Here is a 15,167-nt window from a genome sequence, read left to right on the forward strand (position 1 = left end):
GAATTGCATTCTATTTTATTAATCTCCTAGGATGCCTACGTGCCTAGGATGCGTCTCGTACAAAATGTTAATATCTATCCATTGCACATTTCTGCACTGGGAGCTAGGATTGTGATTTATGTAATGTCTAAAAACGATCTGCATTTAATCGCAAACTCCATCTCACTTGTTCAGGGCTCACTCGGGCGAGTAACACCTTTGTAAGATACGGGGTCTGCCACCTGCTCACACACCTGTGACTGCTGTCTGCCTGTTTGTCAGGTACGTGGGCAAACACGTGTGTGAGAAGTGCTTTCCTCCAAGCCCCGCCTCTGTCCACAGTGATTGGCGGACCAAATGTTCCAATCAGTCCCCCGCCTCTCTCAGCAATAGCCAATCACAGACCCCGAGCGCCTCCTGACTACTAGACACTGTTTACTAACAGATAGAAGCAGAGAATAAGGGGTGTGACCGTTCTGGGAGGTCAGGGGAGGGAAAGGTACGGCTGGCGCGTGCGCAGCAGGGGAAATGGGCGGGGCGGAGACCTGAGTCTCGCCCACCGCATTGGTCGCGCTCCTCCCTCTCCCGCCTCCCTGCCAGGCAACGGCTCTTCGCGCCGCGGGGCGGGGCGGCTCTGGCAGCGTCCGCGCGGGAGGCCCAATGGGGCCCGGCGCTGGCGGAGGCGCCCGCCCCCCGCCCAATCAGCGCGGGCGGCCCGCCGGCGGCTCCACCTGCCGGCGGTGGGCGGAGCGGCTCGCAGCAGGAGGCGGCCGAGCAGGGGGCGGTTTGGTTGCGCGGTACTAGCGGTGCCCGCCGAGGGGAGGAGGCGGAGGAGCGAGCCTGGCGGCCAGAGCGGGAAAGAGACGCGCCCCGGCGTCCGAGTTCTGGAGCCGCCGCACCCCGGCTCGCGGGGCCGCGGCAGGAGCGGCGAGGGGCCGGCCGGCCGCGAGCTCCCGAGTCCCCTCGTCGGACCCGCGGGCTGAGAGCTGGAAGAAGATGGAGGAGGACGGCGGCGGCGAAGGCGCGGCGGGCAGCGGCGGGGCCGGCGGGGCCGGCGGGGAGCGGCTCCTCACTGTCAAGCACGAGCTGCGGACGGGTGAGCGACCCCGCCCTCTGCCGGCCGGCCCGGCGCGGGGGCGCGCCCAGGCCGCGGGGGCCCGCGCGGGCGGGGGGCGCGGGCCGGGCGGGGGGCGCGGGGGGCGGTCCCGGGGTGGGGCCTCGCTGGCCGGGCGCGCGCCGGGGGTCCCCCGAGTGGGGCGCCCCGGGGTTGGCGGGCCGAAAGTTTCCCGGAGCTCGAAAGGGCCCCCGCAGCCGCCGGCAGCCGAGGGCCGGCGCGGGTCCCTGAGGATGCCCCCGGCCGCGGCCGCAGGTGACTCGGGGTCACTGCATCCCGGCGCGGGTCCCTGAGGATGCCCCCGGCCGCGGCCGCAGGTGACTCGGCGGTCACTGCATCCCGGCGCGGGCGGGCGCGCGGGCGCCTTCCTCCGCGCGGGGTGAAGGACGCTGTGTTGGGAGCGTGACTCGCCTGTCCGCCCCTCTGCTTCCCTGGACGGGGTCCGGTGGGGTGTTGTGGGGCCATGCCCTGAGGTGCTGGGGGTGCACGGGAAAGATCGAGGGTGATTGTCGCCCTAGCTTTTCCTGCGTCCGGTCTCTGATGAGATAGGCGGGATCGCGGGCTCCGGAGACCGAGTGCAATTAGCATGAAATACTATACTTGGCCTTGGGTTTCCTTCAGAGGTCTGCTGAGAGGACGGCTCTGTAAATTTAGAGCGCTGGGTACTGCGGCTGACAGCGGGCTCGAGCGTTTGCCACCTCACGTTCTGCGATCACTAGAGTTGGCCCAAGCTTACTACTTCAGTTACTTCCTTCGTTGTGTGGGCCCCGGTGGTTTATTTTGGAAAAGGCTTGTTTGGCTTATCAGCACAGTGGGTTTGGGTTTGTCGAGCCAGCCTAGTGTTAGAGAGACGTTTCACGTCTGCACAGATTGTGAGTTGTTAGTACTGTTAAGGGTTCTTGCGAGCATTTAAGGTTTTTGATACAGCTTCTTTGCATCATTGGGCTAGTCTTTTATTATGCAGACACAGAGCTTATGGGGCAGGTTTTGAGATTGTGAAGTTAGAGCTGTCAACCATTCTTGTAGTTTTTATTTCTAAGGAGATTGCTGGTTAGCATTCTCCCGAGGGCCAGTGTGATGTCTTCATTTAAGAGGGATGTCAAATTCATGCTTATTCAACATTTTTAAGTGTTTGGTGGGGGGGAGGGGATTGTTGTGGATTTGTTATGTATCTTGAGCCAGTTACTCCATAATCTTTTTGAGTTCCTCACATAACCTGCGTGGATTCAGTTGTTTTGATTTTTCTCTATTTTAGTGGACTGTTGATGTTTTCAAAGGGCTGGTAAATTCAGTACTAGTATGTGATTTGTGCCAGGTTCCGTGTCAGATGCTTTCTGGTATGGGGATTCTGAGTCTCTCTTCTTATCTTACATAACACTTCATTGACTTATATGTAGGATCTTGCTGTATAGCAAAGCTAAGGCTTTTGAAGTCATATGCTCCTCAGCTGCTGACCCTGGTGCAGCAAACAAACAGCTTTTTGCTAAATGACCAAGGAGCAACCTACTTGTTATTTGTAGTCAACCAACTGCTCGGTTTCTCGGTTTTGCAAACAATACTAGTTTTGTAGAAAACAATGAGTATTGCTTTATTTCCCCATCTCTACTAACTGTGTGAATCATCAGCTTCAAGTTTGCATTTTAGAAATTTTTCTCATGGATGGTGAGATTATCCAGAATTCATTAGTACTGCTAACTGTCAAAGGAAAGGAGCAGTCATTTTGATTTATTGCCAAACATTGGAACAACTGACCGGATATAGTGGTCAAAAGCACTGTTAAAATATAACTTGAAAGATTTGCTCATCTTCAGCCAACTGCGCTCCTGTCAGCACATGATGCTATTATAGGCATCAATGTCATTTGATCTGATGGGGTCCCTTGCTTCTCAAAATGTGGACAAGTATGTAGTTGTATCAAGTCAGTAGCTGGTAATATCCCATTTGTGCCCAGCACAGAATTGTCTACTGTAGATGAATTAACAGGCAATGAAAGTCATATGTGAGGGCATAGAAATAGTTCTGGTTGTGCAGACCATGTAGCACACCAATCCAGACCTGGAATGGGAGGAATCCCATCTCTGCTTCAACTTAAACAAATTACAGCACTCCTTCAGACCTACTTCCCTCTCTGCAAAATTTGAGAATTAAATGAGACACTGTTGGAAAGGTACTAAGCAGTTTGCTTGGCTCATAATAATCTCTCAGAAAATGTTGGTTGAATGTAATTCTGAAAATCCTAACAGTATCTAAAGTGTGTGTATTAATCCAGTGTAATTTGGAAGACAGATTGCTTATTTGGTGCTTAGCTCATGCCACATTGCCAGGGTATCAGTTTTTCTATGTATGTTTTACCTTCTGAAGTAGAGTCTAAACTCCCCATAGTCCCTTCTGCTGCTCAGCAGCCTGTGCATAACTCTTCAAGACATTTAACACAGTACTGTAATGATTGATTTACTTGTCTGGACTGGATTGTAAGGTCCTTGAGGGCAGAGGCCATGTCCTTTATCCATTTCAGCCCCCGGCATTTGGTCAGTACTCAAATATTTGTTGAGTAAGTTTTTCAAATCAAGTTTAACTATTCATGGTATTCTTTGGATCTTGTAGATGTTAGATTGTTGATAAATTGATGACAGTGACTACTATAGAAACCAAAGAATGATGACTAAAGACTAAAGGATTGATTAGATCAGTTAATGTGCATTTTTTGAGCATTTTCTCTTTTGTAAGCTAGATGGAACTGATACCATAAGTGATTGAGAATGTGGTTAGCTCTCTGATAGTAGAGGAGGTCGTCTTGTAAATTCATATTTAGGATGTATTGTGATAAGTATAACAGAGAAATGTACAGAGTAAAACCTAGCAAAGAAGAAGAGGTTAGAACTGCTAACTTCAATTAATGAAATCTAACTTGAACAGCAGCAATAAATAGAGGGTATTATTGGAAGCGTATTGGGTTTTATTATCCATTCATTTACTCAATGATTATCTCATTACCTCTTTTATACTAGGTGCTGTGTTAGATACTGGGACTGTAAAACAGATGTGGTTTCCTCATTAGAAGAACAGGGTTGCATCAGGAACTCCAGAGACTTTCATGGTCTGTAGTCTCTCCATCTTGATTCTTTGCTTGTCTCTGTGTGATGGCTTCCTTTTCCATTGCTGTCCAACTTCTCCTGCATGGGAAAGAATAAGGTTGCTGACAGACCCCAAGTTTTGTATGTTGTTTTCAGGTACCGGAGAGACAATACCTTTTTCTTAGGCGCATTTATAAAAATCTCTGGGAAGGACCATATTCATCTAGCTTTAGTCAAGTGCTTTCGGGTCCTTCACCTCAGGCCAGACAATGGGATTATGTTCTGTTAACATGACAGCTGCTGCGGTAAACATATGGATGGGGTTCAAGCTAAACTCTTAGTAGAGGAAACATTGATGGGAAGACATTTCCTCAGATATCCATCATTAGAAGAGAACCGAACAGCTGGGAAAAACCTCGAGGAACAGGTATTCATTATCTATTGCTGTGTAACAAATCATCTTTGTGGTTTGAGGCAACATGATTTCTGTGAATCAGAATTCAGGAGTTGCCTAGCTTCATGATTTCAGAACCTTAGAGTCTTTCATGGGCTCGTAGTCAAGATGTTGGCTAGGACTGCAGTCACCTGAAGACAGGTCTGGGGCTGGAGCTTTGCCTTCCACGATAGCTCACTCTGTTGTTGGGAGGATGCTGCAGTTTCTTGCCAAGTGGACATTCTCCATACATTCTTTTTTAAAAAAAATTTTTTTAAGATTTATTTATTTTTACACAAGAACTGGCGTGCAGGTCAGAGGCATGGTAAGAGGATTCACCAGAGACAGAGCGGGAAGCAGAACAGGCAGATGGACCAAAATACAATGCTGAGGGGAGCAGTGGGCGAGACAGGCAGGTCTGCTGCGCCATGTCTCCATACATTCTTGAATGTCCTCTTGACATAACAGCTGGCTTCTCCTAGAACGAGTGATCTAAGAGAAAGGACCAGGTGGAAACCACAACATCTTTTTTGTTGATCAACTTTATCAAAATATATTTACCTACCATAAGATCCACTTTTTTTTTAGTGTGCAATTCTCTGAAGTTAAGTATATTTATAGTTATACAGCCATCACCACAGTCCAATTTTAGAACATTTCCATCACCCTAAAAAGAAATGTCTTACCCATTTATATCAGTCACTCCACATTCCCAGCCTTAGGCACCATTAATTCTACTTTCTTGCCAATTATGGAATTTCATATAATGGAATTTTATAGTAGGTGGTCTTTGATGATAAGTATCTTTTACTGAGCAGAGTGTTTCCAGGCTTCATTCATGGTTTAGCATGTATTAGCACTCTGTGTGTTTGACAGATAGTGTTCCATTGTACAGATATGCCATGTTTTGCTATATGTCTTCATGAGTTGATTGACATTTGGGTTGTTTCCACCTTTGGCTATTGTGAATAACACTGTTGTGCACATTTGTGGACAAATTTTTGTGTGTGCCAGAAATGTTTTCATTTCTGGATCACATGGTAAGTCTGTATTTAACTTTGTAAGCTTCCCAAAGTGACTGCAGCCCTTTACACTCCCTCTAGCAAAGTGCAAGAGCTGCTGTTTCTTCACATCCTCATCTGCACTTGTTATTGTCTGCCTTTTTGGTAGTAATCAACCTAGAGAATGAGAAGGGGGGTTTCATTGTGGTTTTGATTAGCATTTTCTTAATGACTATTGCCCTTGAGTGTCTTTTCATGTGCTTTTTGGCCTTTTGTGTATCTTTGGAGAAATGTCTGTTCAGACTGATTTTTGTCTTATTGAAATGTGCGAGTTCTTTTTATATTGAAGTAGAAGTCCTTATCAGATTTGTGGTGTGCAGATGTTTTCTCCATTAAGTGGGTTGTCTTTTACTTTTTTGTGTGGTACCCTTAGAACACAGAGGTTTTTAATTTTGATTAAGCCCAATTTATTTTTTTTCTTTTGCTGCTTCTACTTTTGGTGTTTAATCTAAAAAAATCATTGACTAATCCAAGATCACTAAGATTTATGTTGCTGTTTCCTTCTAAGAGTTTTAGTTACTACATTTAGGTTTGAGTTGATAGTTTGAGCTCGATTTGATTGTTGTATATGGTGTGAAGTAGTCATCGAAATTGATCCTTTTGTGTGTACATATCCACTTGCCACAGCACCATTTGTTGAAAAACTATTCTTTCCCAGTTTTATTATCTTGGCAACCTTGTTAAAAATCAGTTGACCATAGATGATTTGGTTTATTTCTGGACTCTCAGTTCCATTCTGCTGATACTTAGGCCTTTCCTTATGCCACACTGTCTTGGTTACTTTAACTTTGCAAAGAAGCTTGCTGGGATTCTAGTAGGCTTTGCATTGAATTTCTGTGTCAGTTCAGGGAGTATTGCCAGGTTTGCATATTAATTCTTCTGATCCATGGACATAGACTGTTTTTTCATTTATTTACATCCCGAAATTTGCTTGATTGATTTCTGCCACCAATTAAAGATCTGGTTTTATTTGCTGCCCAAAATAAATAAAGGCAAACAGGGATCAGGGTGGACTGTATTTCTAACTCTGCCCCAACATGCTGCGTGTGTAACCTGGGATGTGCCATTACTCTTTCTAAGCTCAAGTTTCTTCCTCCAGAAAGTAAAGAAAGGTGCTGGACAGAGTTATAGGCATAGTATTTACCAATGTTAAGCTGGTGTTCTGTGGCATTTCTGTAGAAACCTTGGCATAGAGAAAATTCAGGAGTGGTGATATACTTTCAAAGAAAATTCTGTTTTACCAGAGGATTCATGGTTGAATCTCATTGAAAAACAATATTTCCATGATGCTCTTTGAGTATGATCTAGATATCATGATTTAATTTATAGTTAACCCTTTAGAAATGTAATAATTACCCACTAAGACCTTTGAAATATTTCAATAATAATCTTTATTTTAAGGACAACACAATTCTCCTTCTTATATGTACATAGATAGACATATTGCGTCATATTGTTTAAGTGTATATTTTTTATATACTCTTCCTTTTTTTCACACTTTCCCCACCTTGAGAAGAGTAGGCGAACCTGTGCTCTTAGTTTTGTAAGATATACCCTAACTTAGTTCCCCACAACCTAGACTTTAAAAGAAAAATCCCTTCTTAACTTTTTACCTTGAGATAAAGATTTTAGAGATTAAGAAAAAAGACTTATTTGAGCAAAGGAGGTGACCTTTCAGCTGTTGGCCAATGGGGGCTCAAGTGTATTTTGTATTTATAGTCCTAAGGGAGAAAACCTTCTCAGGCAGCAAGTCTAATGTTGTATGAGCAACGACATTAATCTCTACTCCAGAGCAAGAAAACACGTGGTTTGGTGGCAGGATTGAATTCTTCCCACGAAAATGAAGCTGATGATTGGTGAAAACTCCTCTAGGGAAAATCTAACATAATAACATCATGTGTTGACTGAGGCTTCACAGTTAAATCCACTGCTGAGAGCTGTCATTCCCTAGCTGCAGTGGGAGAGAGGGGTGTCACAGTTCTCTCCGTTGAGCTCCTGTAACGATTTCTAGATCTCTCTGCACCTCAAAGGTATGATTACTCCTACATTCCTCTTGTTTGTCAGTGAAGATGAACAGAATCTAAAATAGAATTTGCCCTCATTATATTTGTCTTTAGCAGTGCCCTTCTGGGTTCAGGTATAACTGTTCCCCCAAAAGCCAAGAAAGTTCTTTGGACTTTATACTTTCCTAAAGTTATAAGTGAGCTATCACATTTTCACTTTTTAATGTTCAGTAAATACCCTCCCCTGTGACTGCAAAGGTAAAGTTCCCAGTTTTTAGTACAGTACTTGGTATTGCAGTTATTTTATTTCACACTCAAGTTTTTGTGTAGTTCTTCTTTTTATATATCAGTGTGTTCCTGACAAAAATTGTATAAACAGTATTCTTGTATATCACATTATTTAAAATATTGAAGGTGGACTTGGTACTTAAAAGAATTCCATGATTAACTTTTGAATTAGAAAAAACTTTTTGATTAAGGACTCCATTGTGCTTTACTATTATTATGTAGATTTGGCCTTTCATTGCTGTTTTCTAACACTATGTTTAGAATTTAGGTATCCACAAACAGATAATTGAAGAAATTTTGTGTGGTTGACTGAATGACTCCTCCCCTCCGAAAGAAAAGATGTCCATGTCCTAATCATGAAGCCTGTATGTTTCCTTACATGATAAAGAGACCTTGCAGATGTGATTAAGAATCTTAAAATGGCGGAATTGCCCTACATTATCCAGGTCAACCCTGTGTTATCACAAGGGTCCTTAGGCAGGCTAGAGGGTCAGAGTCAGAGAAGGTGATGTGAGGATGGAAACAGAAGGGGATAGGAGAAGTGATGTGAGAAACAGATAGGATGCTGTTGCCGGAAGGGGCCATGAACCAAGGGATGCAGGTAAACCTCGGGAAGCTGAGGAAGATGTTCCTCTGGAGAGTCCAAATGAACAAAGCTCCATTGTCACCTTGAGGTTAGCTTACGAAGACTCAGTTTCAAATTTCGATCACTAGAACCATAAAAAACAAATTTGCATTGTAAATAAACCATGAAGTGTATATTCATTTTCACAGCAGCAATAGGAGATAGACATCTTGTTTCAGATTGGAATAGCTAAGAGATCATTTTTCAGGTAACTGAGTATGATGACCACTTGAAGCAGTCTTTTAAATAACTGCGGTCATAGACAATGGTAACAAGTATCGATCATTGATCTTTGTAGAAGTAGAATGTTATCCTCTCAAAGGAGTTTGCAAGAAGACAGTCCTTTCTGTCCTTAGCCCCAAGCTTAGCAGAGCTGTTTTTAGCCAGCTGTTCTGTCTTTCATGGAATGGTCTGAAGTGGTTCCCTGAGCAGACCTCTTTCATCAAGTTGACTAGAAAGCTTCAAATACCAGGCCTAAAACACATAAAATTGGAGTCTGACATGCATCTTGAGCCTCTTCCTGGTACCATTTTATGTCCCTATTATTTCTTATTTTTCTCCTTTTTTTTTTAATGCTTTAATTTGCCTTAAATCTTTTCTGGGCCAAGGTGCAGACTAGGTGAAAATATAATTAAATAAATAAATTCATATATAAACTAGCCATAACTGCTGTGGGCAATATGTAAGAACTTCGACTTTCTGTCAAAGTGTTCTGTTTTTTAAATAAAATCTGTCATCTGGTGCTCATGCTATTTTTATATTTGTCCTAAGAAGAAAAGGAGTGAGATCTCTGATTAATTAGTAGCACTTCTGATTTTTTTTAAAAATCAAAAGAGAAATCGATACAATAGAGGCAGGCCTTTTAAAGTGAGTTCTGGAGACACCGAAGGGCGTCACAAACGGGCACCTTTGTACCAGGTAGTTTTTGATTTTAGTGGAATGTCCCCATCATTAAATGGAAAATCCAGTCAGTTGAAGTACTCTGTTCTCTATCCACATCAGTATTGGAGTAGAATTACAATTTTTTCCTAAAGGAAAAACAATTTAAAATATGTAGTAAGGATAATATTGTACTTCAGGTCCAAATATGACACTGCATTAAGAGGGCATGAACACTAAACCTTAGCAGATTTGCAGATACCCTTTCCCATGAACTTGCCCCTGTTTTTCCTTTCTGCTAAGGCCATTTCTTTGTGAGGAAGCACTGTAATTGGGGCTAGATCAGGACAAATCTAGTGGAGCTGTACACATATAGGCTCAGAACTTTGGCCTAGTTTTGCCATGTACAGGTTGGGTACAACAGTCACAATTTTAATTCATCCATTAAGAATTTGTTGAATTCCTGTGTGTGTCTGGCACCATACCAGATGGTGGATGGTGTCAGCAGAGGTCAAATTAGACTTGGCACCTTCCCGCACTGGGCTGTATCTAAGAGAAAGACCTGCACTGCTGAGCATTTGTGATCAACTCGGAGATACTGGGAGAGTCTGACAGGGAGATGTCACCTTGTGTGAGGGTAAGAGACGCTTCCTGTGAAGTACTAATGCTCTCAAGCTGAGGCCCTGGCTGTTATGGGGTGACAAGTGGGGGAAGATAAAGCATTTCTGCCAAAGGAAGGGACATGATAGTCCGAAAGTGGGAATGGTTGGGGATACCTGGGTTACAGAAGAAAAGCCTCTGTGGCTTGAGTGTCATGTCCAAACAGGCACAGGTAATAAGGCTGAAAAGAGCCGGGACTGTTTCATGTGCATTTGGAGGTTGTGACAAGGTTGTCAGGCACTGTCCAAAATGGAGTGTGAAGCCACTTATGGGTTTTTCACTGGGGGGAGGAGGGAAAGGGTGAGGGGATGAATATTACACTGTGAAAAATGACAACAGCCTGAGAAGAATGGGAGGAAAGGTTGTAGCAAGGGAGACCAGTCAGGAGGCTCTTACAGAACTTCAAAGGAAGCGCAGGTTTGGACCCAGTAGCAGTTAGAAATTAAGAAGTGTGGGTATATTTGAGATTTATTTAGGAGATAGATAACAGAATTTGGTGTTGTATTGATATGGAACTTTCTGGCTGGAGCAGATGTGTTTGAAGGTGCTGTCCGTTCTGTTGGTATGTTAATTTTCTGTTACTGATAACAGTATAGCAGATCCTTGAATAACGTTGTTTCAGTGTAAATGTTGATCTGGAATAATCGATTCCTGGCTGGGACTGCTGTCTGTGGAACTGACATGCTTCCCCTACATCTCAAAGAAGTGCCCATGAGCTTCATTGGTGTGTCTCAGTGCTCCAGTCAGTGTGAGTGTGTGTGTGCTTTCCCCGAGGTCAGTTCCCTGAACATGCTTTCTGGACCATGCCAGAATTCTTAGTAAGCTCAGTGTTCTTTTTCTTCTTTTTAAAGTGTTTTATATTTAGTTCAGTTCTTCTCAGTTACATTTATTTGGTGCTGTAGTGGGGAAAATGGTTGTTTGTTACTGCTTTACAAGCATTTGTTTTCTTATTGACTCGGTTTTCAGGTTGGCTCAGTGGGGTAATTCCCAATCAGTTGGATGAGTAAACATTGCTGTTTTATGCACCAAAAGTACAGTGAGTCTTCAAGGTAAGTGACCCCAGCAAGAAAAGACAAGTGGGCAGCATTGTTTTAAAGTATACAGACTTTAAATATAACTTTGTCCTGCCTCCAGCAGAATGCTGTCCAGAGACATGGTTTGAGGCCCAACCACAAATCTAAACAGCTTCAGAATAGCTCGCCACCTGGCAGTTCAGAGGCGCCTGATGTACTAGCTGTTTATTTTTGCGTTCCATGTATTCCCTCGAATTGGGCTAATTTGATCCTCCAGACAGGGGTTAAAGATTTTAGACTTTAAAGTTATGTAGGTGATATCAGTACAATGCTGGACACCCCCTAAATTAGAGCTTGTCTGAGAAATTGTTTTATAAATTATGTATTTCCCCCTGACAGAAAGAAGCAAAAAAAACCCTCAAAGAACAGAGGAAGATTTTTTTTTCTCACTGCATACAATTGTCACCTTTTGACTGAAACTAAATTAGCCAAAGGAGCTTATGTTTCTGTTGTGTAGAATAAGAAAAGACAAGGTGTCCTAGGAAAAGTCATTTTCCAACTTTATTAGTTGGCCCCAGCAAAGTAGACACTAAATACATGTTTTCCAGTTGGCTTCTGAAAAACAAGCCTAAGCAGATTAAACAAGGAAGGTTGTGTCCATTTGTGCTCTCCCACCTCTTTGTGAAATCTTCCTTCTCTCAGAAATCTTATGCCATTTTCCCTCCTCTTTCACTGACCTCAAATGCTCCTTTCCACAAACACATTTGAGTTCTTGTAAACACCAACAAGCATCACCTCTGGTTTTTGCTGTCATTCCCCTTTCCTCCCATGTTTGAAAGAGCAGTTTACACCTCAGATTCTACTTCTGCATCGCCTGTTTGCTCTTGATGTGCAGTAACATCAGGCTTCCATCTCAGCCACTCCCCTGAAACTGTCTTGCACGTCAGAATATCTCCCCTTTCCTGACCCAGTGCAAGTGTCCCCCATTAAAGTGGAACAGTTCGTGCTAGCGTGTCGGTACCGCCCTCCCCTTCACAGTGACACACTGCGCCCCACCTCCTCTCCTCTGGCCTCCTTCCTGCTGCTTGTCTCTTAATCTTGGTAACCCACAGTCAGTGCTCCCATCAGCGTCCACACTCTTTAGGAGAGCAGACATCATCGTGCTTGACCTGCCACTTGAGTCTCGATGTGCAGCTTAGATCTCTTTCTTGAGTTCCTTGTGAGGAACTTCCCACTGCCCGCTGAACAGAAGACATGGTGCCTCATACTCTCCAGTGGATTAATGCCGCTTCCCCCAGCTTTCTGTTTTATTCAGTGACACTGTCTTTCTCCTTCCTGCTAGGACCTAGCTAGAAATCTCCCGCACTTCTTCTTCAACCTTACTTTCTCCCTGTCCACCAGTTCACACTCCCAGTTGTGTCTATTTTAACTGTGAAATATCATCTTTGTTTATTGCTCGCCATCGCCACCACCACAACTTAGTTCAGCCTCTAACCTAATGTCCCAGCTGTCCTTTATGAAGCCTGTTGGTTAGGTGCTCTGCGGAGCGTTTGCATGTCTCATTTCATTCACCCAACATGCCTGTGTAGCTGGCACTGTATCTGACTCTGGAACACAGTCTCACACCCCGTCTGCTCCCCTGGAGTCCAGCTGTGGTGAGCTCTGACTTTCTTCAGGCTGGCTGTGCCCAGCTGTGAGTGTGGATGATGTGTGCCTTTCCTCTTGCCCACCAAGTACAGGAGCTGCTGGGAGCTGGCTCACAGGCCAAGTGCGCACCCCAGCAGCATACATGGCATGTCCATCTGGGGTAACCCTCAAGTAATGGGCGATAGAAGTGTCTCCATGCTGATCCTAGAGTGGAAAACTCTGAGAAACATTCCATGTGTTCCTCAAAAGGTCTATCCGGTTAGTTGATACTGCTCCTTTGTATTGGTTGGGTTTTTCTTTGTCCCTGTTTCATTCTCCTGATTTCTTTCTCCTTCCATGTCACTGAGATTACCTTCCAAATAAATAGCTTGCCCATGGTTCCTGGCTCTTGGGAATATATTGGATAGATCAGGGAATTGGATATTGGAGTGGACCACTCAGTGGTCTCGTGGCCAATGCTAAACTAGCCTGCAAGAAGGTCACCATGCTGGTGGGAAGTGGTGGTGTAACCCCTGGCATGTGGGACAGAGCAGTGAGAAGACTCCTGCTGCAGGGGATTAGGCCTTTCTTTGTACAGAGGTGAAGTGTTGGATTATGCTGTAGCCCTGAGACTTGAGTTGTATGGAGACAATGGTAATTGTAAGGACTTGGAAGTCAGCTGACTTCCTCACCTTTGGAATCCTTGAGAACAAGAGAATGACAGGCTGAGGTCAGCCAGGAACAAGGCAGAGCCTGCTGTGAAGAGACACCTCCATGGCAGCCTGGGAGAAGATGATGCCAAAAAAGCAGGTCCAAGATTTAATTCTAAGGAAGAGCCGTAGGCCCTGTGATGGCCTTGTACTGTGTCACCTGAGCTAAACTGGAATGGTGTTTCCCAGAATTCCCTCCTGGGTTCTGGGTGAGCACTGGCTAGGGGAGACACGGTAAGACAGATTTAAAGGTGGAAGTGAAGCAGCAGCGGGGTTTCCCTTGCACACCGAGGCTTCAGCACCCACTGTGCCGCTGTGTCCTCTTAGGGCTGGGGCTTCTCTCAGCCCCGCAGCGCCGCTGGCTCCTGTTGATCAAGAGGCAGACTTGGCTTCTTATTTACCCTCATGGTTCCAGCTTGTCATTGAGACTCCAGTTTATCTTTGCTCCTTCCCACTTCATGTCCACTTTTCCTGCCCTGTTATTTTCAGATGAAGAAGAGCAGTCTTATATAGACAGTTTGGCTAACTCCCAGGCCTGTGTGAGATCAAACCGCTCTATAAGTCCTTAGTTGATACTTTCATGGTGGTTCTGCCTCTCTGACACGCCCTTGACAGGTATTTAGGGCCAAAGTGACGGCTGAGATGTGGAAAGAATAGGACCTGAGATTTCAGATGGGGAAAATGGGTGGATGAGCCTGGGCATCTTGAACCCCTGAGTTTTCCCTGAATCCTCTGGGCAGGCAGAAGCAATGTCTGTTTAGACGAAAACAGCCTCCCTTGCTTGGAGACTTCACCAAGATCCTGCTGAAGTGGCAGCCTCGCTGGATGGTGTGCATCCTGCTGAGAGTCTGCCCAGCCCCTGTTGCCTCCAGAACAATGACTCGATGCAGTCACCGCTCCATTGAATCATGGACGTTCTTGCTCTGGGGAAGATACTTAGGCAAATATCACCTGGACCTGGTTTATATGTACTAGGAGCAGGAGGGGCTTGTGGATCTTGCAGGTATTGGACCAGGTGTGACAGCATAATAAAGCTGGGTAGGAGAGAATTTATTGGCATGGGAACACTGTTCATAACCCAGGATTTAGCATCCGAGTAACCTGGACCTCATCTGCTTCTGGGATGGTTTCCTAAAGATGGGCATGAATATGACCTATAATAAATTAGATAAATAAGGGATAAATCAATTAGATAAACATGTAGGAAATATCAAGGTCAGAAGTCTCAGAGGAGATGGTTAGACAGGCTTATTATATGGGGCTGAGAACATAGTCGCCTGATCACATTCCTTGGTGGGGGGCAAAGAAAACGCTGCTTCACCAAGTTTATCTGGAATGCGCTAGTGTGGAGAAACAGCTAGGGTTGATAAGTGATACTTTCATGGAAGCAGGTTCCCTATTATCCATAAAAATGATGGGATTTGAGACTAGCAGACTCAGTGGGTAGTACTTAGCATCGGGGCAAGGTAGATGTGATTTTCATAACAGGCCAGAGTGGCATTCAGGGTGCCCTGACCTGCAGAAATCTTGGCAAATAGCTAGTAGGTCATAATAATTGGAGACAGATGGACACCCAGGCAGGATGTTACTGGACTTACATGGTTCAGAGCTTCAGTGGTCAGCCTCTAGTTGCCTTTCTGTTGGACTATGGCTCTTCGTGAATTGCCTCTTCAGTGTTCTCCACCAGGCATGGAAGCAGCAA

At 44.7% G+C, this 15,167-nt stretch overlaps 1 protein-coding gene across 6 annotated transcripts in view; it reads left to right on the forward strand.

Annotated features, from left to right (window-relative positions):
- Window positions 1-728: 728 nt before the first annotated feature.
- RPS6KA5 (ribosomal protein S6 kinase A5) overlaps window positions 729-15,167 on the forward strand; it is a gene marked incomplete at both ends in the record, with an annotated part of 135,749 nt that continues 121,310 nt past the window's right edge. For 5 of the 6 annotated variants that reach the window (XM_084240578.1, XM_084240581.1, XM_084240579.1 and 2 more), the window contains one exon: window positions 976-1,075. In XM_084240578.1, coding sequence (XP_084096704.1) covers window positions 976-1,075 — 100 coding nt within the window. Of the gene's footprint in view, window positions 1,076-15,167 lie in introns of all 6 variants that reach the window. The other variant, XM_084240583.1, reaches the window with a different exon arrangement.

The sequence above is a fragment of the Talpa europaea genome (genome assembly GCF_964194135.1).
Source record: "Talpa europaea genome assembly, chromosome: 8".
Taxonomy (NCBI): Eukaryota; Metazoa; Chordata; class Mammalia; order Eulipotyphla; family Talpidae; genus Talpa; species Talpa europaea.